The sequence below is a fragment of the Syngnathus acus genome, chromosome 23 (genome assembly GCF_901709675.1).
Source record: "Syngnathus acus chromosome 23, fSynAcu1.2, whole genome shotgun sequence".
In the NCBI taxonomy this organism is placed as follows: domain Eukaryota; kingdom Metazoa; phylum Chordata; class Actinopteri; order Syngnathiformes; family Syngnathidae; genus Syngnathus; species Syngnathus acus.
Genome location: NC_051107.1, coordinates 3799975 through 3808825, shown reverse-complemented (window position 1 = coordinate 3808825; position 8851 = coordinate 3799975). Strand labels below are relative to the sequence as shown.

The 8851-nt window shown below is 44.5% G+C and overlaps 1 protein-coding gene across 1 annotated transcript; it reads left to right on the top strand.

The window, feature by feature from the left end:
• The first annotated feature begins 1299 nt into the window (after positions 1–1299).
• net1 (neuroepithelial cell transforming 1) lies at positions 1300–7096 on the top strand. The gene is made up of 9 exons (XM_037243576.1): positions 1300–1615; positions 3430–3537; positions 3625–3789; positions 4224–4286; positions 4486–4659; positions 4740–4997; positions 5075–5245; positions 5474–5660; positions 5746–7096. Exons 1-9 carry the CDS (start codon positions 1523–1525, stop codon positions 6156–6158), a joined length of 1632 nt encoding a protein of 543 aa, XP_037099471.1. The 5' UTR covers positions 1300–1522; the 3' UTR covers positions 6159–7096.
• Positions 7097–8851: the final 1755 nt, after the last annotated feature.

The following is an 8851-nucleotide window of genomic DNA, read 5'->3' as shown; positions in this document are numbered from 1 at the left end:
CGCAGATTGGTGTTGTAGTGAGAAATTTAGGTTCGTTGTTTTGGTGGTTTGGGCAATTTGGAAAATGTCTTGTATGACTCTGACAAGCATGCTAAAATCGTCTCACCTTCCTATCATGCTGTCGCCAGTGTGTTATTATTCATACATTCTTTTTTTACACTCGTGTGACAACTGCTTGTTAAAAACGACGCTTCTGTTTTGCTATTAACGCCGGTTAACACGTTCAAATGCAACTTTAAAATTTGCCGTCGGTCTCACAAAATGTTAACGATGCCCACACCTCAACCATGATTACCATTGGAGAAACTTTGTTATTTCCAATGTCTGGAACCATCAAGCCCGTTGGTGTGCTTCCCTATCACCATGTCAACAACCCCTTAAAGAAGGTGTCAACCACGATGCAGCTCATTCAGCATCTGCGTTTTATCACCTTCACACGGCAAAGTTGGCCTTCACACCTCGGTGTTGACTCAGGAGGACAGAGTCCACGATGTGACGCTCTCACTCATTTGCCCTTGGAACGGGCTTTTACACTTTGCTGTTTTGGTGGCACCCCGATTTAAGATGGCAGATCACGCCCTGAACATTCTGCATGTTCAGGTGTGGTTGTCAGTCTGAGTTTAGATCACTTGAGAGAAACAAGGCCTGGGGTTAGATTTTCGTTTTGACTTAACTGAAACTGACAAAGAAATAGACCAATTAAATGGGTGGTAGTCGCACCCCCCCCCCCCTTATTGATATTCAATATACAGGTTTCAGTTTAAAAAAAAAAAAAACGGCTGAAGGCACCCCTTGCTATTGATATTCAAATGTTGCCTCCCCCAGTTAGCTGGATGAGATTGATGAGAGGACTGTTTTAGGTTCAAACACAGACTTGATTGATTCACAAGCACAAAATGATGAAGTCATTCATTCTTGGTTTCAACCGAAACATTTGCTCTATTACAGTCAGTTAACATGAAATTTGAAGCTTCAATTCAAAGAAGTCATGTCAAAAACTTTCTTTACAATAATATGTCCTATGCAGCACCACTTTATTCTGATTAATAGTCTCTTCACCAATTGAAAATGACCTTAAGTATCTGGCCTCTTGAGCTAATCTTATGGTTTTGCACAGGGCTCAACCAAAACCCACATTGAAACTCTGTTTAGATGTAAACTTTACTCGGGATCTCACTTTTTCTCACTACTGTTTTAGTCCTGAGTGTATGGAACAACATAGCGTGCTGGTGGTGTCCTCTCACGTCCCAGCAAACTTTGAGCCCGCCTCCTCCCCATGTCTCCTCGTAAGCTATAAAGCCCTCCCACCCTCTGTCTGGAGCAGACGAACGTTTAGAGTGCATGTAAGGTTGAGCTTCACTAAAAGCTCAGTCCCTCTCGGGGATAAGAGCTAATCTAAATTTGAGATATTTTATATATATATTTAACTTATCTTTTTTTTCTCTCTCTCTGTGGATTACTTGGAGCCCAATTAAAAAAAGGATTAAAAAAAAAAAGGGATATCGCGTTTTTACTGAAAGCTATGGTGGCTTACGATGAACTGGGAAGCTTGGTGCCTATCAAACGGACTCTGCAAGTGATAGACAACCAGAACCAAGCCCACAAGGAGTTAGAGGTGAGTTGCATATTGCTTTTATATTGTTCATTTGATTCTGGACTGTTAAGACAATCATCTAACAACCGCACTTGTTAAATTTTGTGTATTAGCTGAGCTTTCATAAATATTTGTCCCAGCGGGGGGGTTGGTAGGATATGGAGCAATCAGCAGTTTCAAAGTACCATAAACAATCTTTATGGTTTGGTAATTTAGAAATAAACAAGTATTCACTTGATGATCCTGTTGATCAATGCAGGACTGGTTTCTCGACTGCAGAAAGGTATATTGTGCCTTTAGCAGTCTTTGGGAAGGAACTTCACCAACATGTGGTTACACCGACAGTAAAAGTGCTGAGGTTCTGAAGTCTGCAGATGATTCTCCACAAGCGAGTTCCCAGACTTTCGCATGTGACTTATTGATGACCTTGGCTCTGTCATTTGAGGTCTGGTTCTGATTCTCAGCACTTTTCTGTAAAAGGCAAAGGCGCACCATCTGGAGTTTTCGGCACGCTGCACATTTAAGTATAGATCAAAGAAACCCAAAGGCCTCCTAGAAGGGAGGTTGTAATATTGGGTTTGGACGGAGATTATGCCACGTTATTCGTTTTTTTCCATTGACAAAAGTTATAGAGTTCTGCAAATGGGTCTGTTTCTGCAAGAAAAATAAACTTGATTGGATTATTGGCTGTTTGGTGCTAGTCTGCTTAAAAAACAGGAAGGGCATCCTTTGGTGTTTAGTTTTATTCTGCACAGATAATAATAGGTCACAAACAAGTCCATCTGCCATGTGGCAACCTTGTACCAGACTGACCGCTAGAGGGCTTAATAAAGCTGCGGTTCAGCGTCTTCAGACCCCAGTCAACCACAGTCATAACAGCTCAAAGGGCGCACCAGAGCGTGTGGATTGGTTCCACAGCTGTGCCTCGGTGGTTTCCTAAATTTTGCTGACCCAAGGCAAAACGTCCCTTCTATCGTCTGAAAGCATTATTTCAACTTCTTGATTACTGCACTGTGTTGTTGTTGGGCTACGGCCAGGCAGCTTTCTTCGAACTCTCCAGGGTGGGGGGTTGGTTACCTGCCTCGGGTGGAGATCTGCTCTCACGCGAGCCCTATTCAAAAACCTGTGTCAACTTGCAGAAGCACTGTGAACACAACTGCATCCCCCATCCCCCACCGTGCAATGTAAACACTCGAGCTGGGTTTACTGCAGGTTTACGATGAAGACCCCGTTCCCAGACTTGCCGCTGCTGTCTGTTTCATGTTACAGCCACCAAACCTGAAAGGCTGCTTCGCCTGTCTGTCTGGAAAAGGAAGTTAAAGAGCAGCAAGGCAACAGGAAGCATTTATCAACTACAGATATATTTTTAAGAGGGCTTGTTGTCAAGCAGATAGTCGCGGAGCGTGCACGGGGGGGGGGGGGAATGTACAGCGAACAGCTGAGAACGGAGTCTCGTGCATTCTTGGCATTCCTCCAGACCCCCTTTCCGACCAGATCAGCACTCAGAGGGGGTCTTTGTGCAGTGTGGGCCAGCCGCCTGCCTCTCACATGATGGAGCCAACAGCTGGTGAAGGCGCTTTGGTCTCCATATTGTCCAACCAAAATCAGACAATATTTCTGTCTGCACTGTGAGCACAATCTCCCAACTCCCTCTATTTCCTGGCTCCAAAGCCTAGAAGTGGAGTCAATAAACAGGATTTATAACCTGACTCAATGGATTTGATCACAAGGAAGTCACAAGGAACTCTGTGCTGAGGTCTCACAGTTGGCATAACCAAATGATTTGTTACATCCTTGGCTAACTTCTCCCTCCTTCATTTGTCTTTCTGATCCAGGAACCCAGCAACAAGCGTGTCCGTCCTCTCGGCAGGGTGACGTCGTTAGCTAACCTCATCTCTCCGGTGAAGAATGGGGCCGTCCGGCGCTTCGGCCAAACCATCCAGGTGAGAGTCTTGTGACTCTTCTTTCCGCCGAACGTCAAAGAGGACAACATCACAGTGTCTGATTCCTGGGCCTTTTTCCATCCGTAGGCCTCCTTCCGGAGCGATGGCAAGTCGCCGGCCATGCCCCAGAAGCCTTGCAGCAAGGCAGCGGCCCCCACGCCACCGAAAAGGAGAAACAGCACACTGTGGTCTGAGACGCTCGACGTTCACCAGAAGGAAACCTTAACCACCAAAGAGATCAAGAGGCAGGAGGTGAGAATCTCTTCAGACTGAAAGAATGAAGCCTGTGTAGTTCAGAGATCCAGACAGTACTGTACGTCCAGACTACTTTCACATAACCCTGCAGTATGCAGTTTGACACAAGTCAAATAGTCAAAATGGGAATAAAAGCCCTCACAGAGCCTGTTTCCCACTCTGTGTGACTTCACACAGAACTGACAAGCCAACGAGGCAAGCTACCTCCCTACTTACTGTATGTCTGACATCTTTCCGAGCTGTCAGGAGCTATAAACAGTGTGCACTTTTAAAATGCAAACGGCAGCCAGAAAGACTTAGACTTCAGTCGCTTGGCACCCGGCACGAGTCTGGCTTTAAATCGAAGGGGGTATTGGGTTGTCCCCAATGTAAAAAGCAACCTGATTCATGTGTACCTCTACCTTCCCCCACCCCTTCCTCTTCTACCTCAGGCCATATTTGAGCTGTCTCGTGGAGAACAGGACCTGATTGAGGACCTCCAACTTGCACGCAAGGTTTGTACTCAGAAAGCAAACAGATTAAATCAAAGTCTGGCAGGCCCTCTGCGCAATCAAGCTAGGGACTATAAAAAACCAGGAATTTATCCTCCAGTCTATCTTTTCTGTGTCTACTGTTGTCTTTAAGAGCTATTTTTAGCATCCTCCCAACCTGGTTTCGTAGAGATTTATTTAACAATTTCCTCCTTCCACACAGGCGTATCATGACCCAATGCTGAAGCTCTCCATAATGTCAGAAGAGGAACTCTCGCATATTTTCGGCAACCTGGATGCCTACATCCCTCTGCATGAGGACTTGCTGGCCCAGCTTTCCAAAGCAACAGGCTCCAACGGAACCGTGGGCCAGATCGGTCAGATTGTTGTAAATTGGGTAAGATTCATCTCAAATGAACTATCGGCAAAAGAATGCTTTAAGGGCGAGGTAATTAAAGAATTTTCTTCTCTGTGTAGCTGCCCAAGCTAGACGCTTACAAAGACTATTGCAGCAACCAGCTGGCTGCCAAGGCCCTGCTGGACCAGAAGAAACAAGACAGGCGGGTTCAAGACTTTCTGCAGCGCTGCCTGGAGTCGCCATTTAGCCGGAAGCTGGATCTCTGGAGCTTCCTGGACATCCCACGCTCCCGCCTGGTCAAGTACCCGCTGCTGCTCAAAGAGATCCTGAGACACACTCCGCCCGAACACCCGGATGTCACCAGCTTGGAAAAAGCAGTAAGTACCAACTCTAAAATGTTTTTTTTTTTAACACCCATTAGAAAACTTGAAATTAAGTCATGCCTTGTCTTTAGATCACCATCATCCAAGGGGTGCTGTCAGACATCAACATGAAGAAGGGCGAGTCTGAGTGCTTGTACTACATTGACAAGCTGGAGTATTTGGATGACAGGCAGAAAGATCCCCGTCTTGAACAGTGCAAAAGCCTGCTGTGTCACGGCGAGCTTCGCAACAAGAGCGGCACGGTGAGCAAAGTACACAACCTGACCTATCTTATCAAAAGGAGCCAGACCCCCACTCAATCAGGGAAAATGAGTCTACTCACTTTGAGGAAGTAGAACTGGGGTAGCATTATGTCTCTTATTCATAAGTCTCATACTCTAGGAGTGACCAATAAAGGAAAGGGACAGTTACTGTTTAACGACACCAAGAGGAAGTAGCCAAGCCTGAATCTTTCATTGTCTCTTTGGCAGAAGCTGCACGTGTTCCTGTTTACCGAGCTGCTTGTGCTGACCCGCTCGGTCATCCGAAACGAGCGGCAATGTTTTCAAGTGTACCGGCAGCCCATTCCCGTGCAGGACCTGGTGTTGGACGACCTGCAGGACGGTGATGTCAGGATGGGTGGTTCGTTTAGAGGTGCCTTCAGTAACGCTGACAAAGGTGAGGCTCGTGTTACCAGAGATATCCTGGCATTGTGTAATCTGGACCAGTCGTGATATATATTTTTTTCAATTTTCCATTCCAGCCAAGAATATCTTCCGGGTTCGTGCCCAAGACCCAAGCCAGGCGCAGTCGCACACGCTCCAGGTCAACGATGTCTTCCACAAGCAGCAGTGGCTGAACTGCCTGCGCAGCGCCATCTCTGTCCACCGACCCCATGGTGACCCCGCTTCCCCGGCGACAATGGACGTTCGACCCAAACGGCGCCCATCCTCCGTCTCCGCCATTGTCCACATGGAGGAGACAGATGAGAACTTCCCACAGCGCACCACCCAGTCCGCACCTAGCTCACCGTGTGGCACCACCAGCCCATCCCCCTCAGATTCCCCTTCCTCTTCCACGTCATCGTCGCCTATTTCCCCGCCTGCGTCTCACAAGACCAAAAAGGACAAGAGGTCCCTTTATTCATTAGGGAAGAGAAAAGAGACCATGGTATAAAGTGGAAGGAGAAAAAAAAAAGACTCAATTCTTATTTGTACATAAACACGGGAAAACGTGGGTCTTGTATATTTATGTGTGTGTCATTGTGCGCGTGTACCCTCACAACAGTGTTCTTTGTTTCTGTCCACTTTGGCAGCTGTTTACCTGGCCCCTCCTTTTTAAGTCCATCCCAAAGACCAGGGTTTCCGTTTCCCACATCCAATTATTGTTCTGCCATATAATTGTCAATTTTGGGAAGTTTGGGAAACCCTGCCAAAGACAAAAAGAAAGGGAAGAATGTTTACCGTTAATATGATATTTAAGCATTTTTTTTCCCGCATAAGAAGAGGGATGTAGTTTTACATTTTTTTTATATTCTTATGTGGTATTTTTTTTAGCTATATTAAAAGGAGCACTGTTTTAGCTTATAGGTGGCGCATGTGTTTTAGGTAAGACAGGAAGATAAATTAAGATGTACCACATAAAAGTTACGAGTGAACTATACGTCTTATTTCTATACATTCCTTGAACCCAAAAATGCCAGGATGTGGTTGTCATGTTTTTTTTGTTTTTTTGCATCAGGCGTTATTTAAATCTGAAATCAAAAGTCGGGGATGTTCTGAAACTGATTTTCGAACTGAGCCACAGATGGTTTCGAAATTTCGAAGGAGACTTTTCAGTGTAGCATCTTTCACGGAATTGAAGTTGTGCGGAATTACAGAATGTGTTATAAGAAGGATGAAGAAGAGAATGTTGCTGAAGAGAACAGACTGTTTGGAAATGAAAAGAAAGCTATTTAAGAAAATGTTGGATGGTCGTAGTTGGAAATGAGTACGTCGAAAGAAGGTTTCTGTATGTGTATGCTGAGATAGGAAAAAGGAGGGGAAAAGAGTACTTGCCATTAACTTTACCCAAGTATAAGAACAATAAAAATCTGTGTAAGATTTACAGCTGAACCTTTTGTGTCACGTCATCATTATCATTTCTGTGTGTTTTGGCTCATTTTTGGAAGTCATCAAATTGAAGGTTTAAAAAATGACATTTAAGATATTGCTACTGAGGTCCACTATCCAAATAGGTCAAATTTGAAGACAACAATCTGAGCACAAATTTATTTAAACAAAAGACTTTATAGCCACTCAGGAATCCCGTAAACTTTTTCTTCGTAAGTAGTTCAATTGACTGAAACAGTTAGGGGAATTCAACGTTATTCGGTGTTGCTATGGAGACAGGAGCCAGTAATGTACACAGTTTGTTCTTCGTAATGGATTTCACCGGTATTTACACCAAATTAACGGCAAGGCCACTCAAAACACTAAGCGCACGTTTTAGAGTGCACATGTGCAAAACCAAATGAAGTCTAATTTATTTGATATTTTTAGATCTTTTAATGGGGACATTTTTGCAAAGGGCTTGCAGAAAGATTTATGTCAGCAACTCATCTGTGCATTTTTTTTTTTTAAATGATCCGATTATTGACATACACGGGCAGCAGAGCCTCCTGTCAGTCATCCATCAGCATCACATCATTTGACAGCCATCTACACGAGGAGAAGAAAAAAAATGCAACCTTCTTGCCCCGTGGCCACGGCCGGGCGGAAGGTTCTGATACATAAACTTCCCTCATTGCTCTGACTCAGCCACAAAGTTTCTACAATTGTGGAACTTGAATCTGATTAACACCCAAACACAAACCATCTCGCTTCCCTTTCTGCTAATCTCGGTATCACTTTTGTAGGCCATGCTTGAGCCGTTCCTAATGAAGACCGCAACGTTGTGTGACTCAAGTTTTACACTTTCGATTTTTTTTCCCCCCTCATAATTCTACTTTTCATCTGCAGAGTGTTGCAGTCGTAATCTATTAATGACGTGGAGGAAAAAAAAGATTACTTTTTCTTGTTAGCTCAGCTTTTCTGCCTCCAAAGAAATCTGCATATGATTTAATGCTGCCTTGGAGCCCGCAAAGTCAATGGGGCGGGTGGGCGCTTCCATTCACATCGTCGTGGTGGCTCATGCATGTTAAAGAGGAGCCCCATGCCGAGTGGAGACAATATAACAGATTGTTAGTTAAATTAACATTAACACGGGACACATGCAAAAATCATTCACATCCCCCCAGGCGGTCAGAATCAGTAGTGTGAAGGGACTGCCCTTAACCAATCAGATTTCACATTGGGTTGCTTGGTCAGACCAAAACTTGTTCAATGGCAAACATGTCTGTTGAATGGATGGAACTACTGATAATACAAAACATATTAAAAGTTGGCGTTACCATTTGATAAATTCTTGAAGAGGACCCCATGTTTGATTTGGGAAAAGTAGGATCGCATTTCTACTAAATTGATCAATTTTCTATAATAACTAGCAGCACTCACTCCCTTGCTGAATATAAGCAAAATTGACTCTTAACAGTAGAAAGTGCCAAAGTCTACAGTGCCCTTAAGCTAAGATTCACAATAGAAAAATTCAAAAAAGTTCAAAAAGCCAGGCTCACCTCGCCTGCAGGTTATCAGCACACAAGCAAGATTTTGTGCTTGTCGGATTGTGTTGCAGACCCCCCCCACCTCAAAAATATGTGAAAGCAATATTTTACGAGGTAGGCTTTATAGTGGTTGGACATATTGCGGCGGCGTTCGAGGGGGGAGGCTTTCATTTCCTTAGGAGGAGGTTTGTAGCTTTGTGATACTCTCCCTGAGAGTTAACAGGACTTT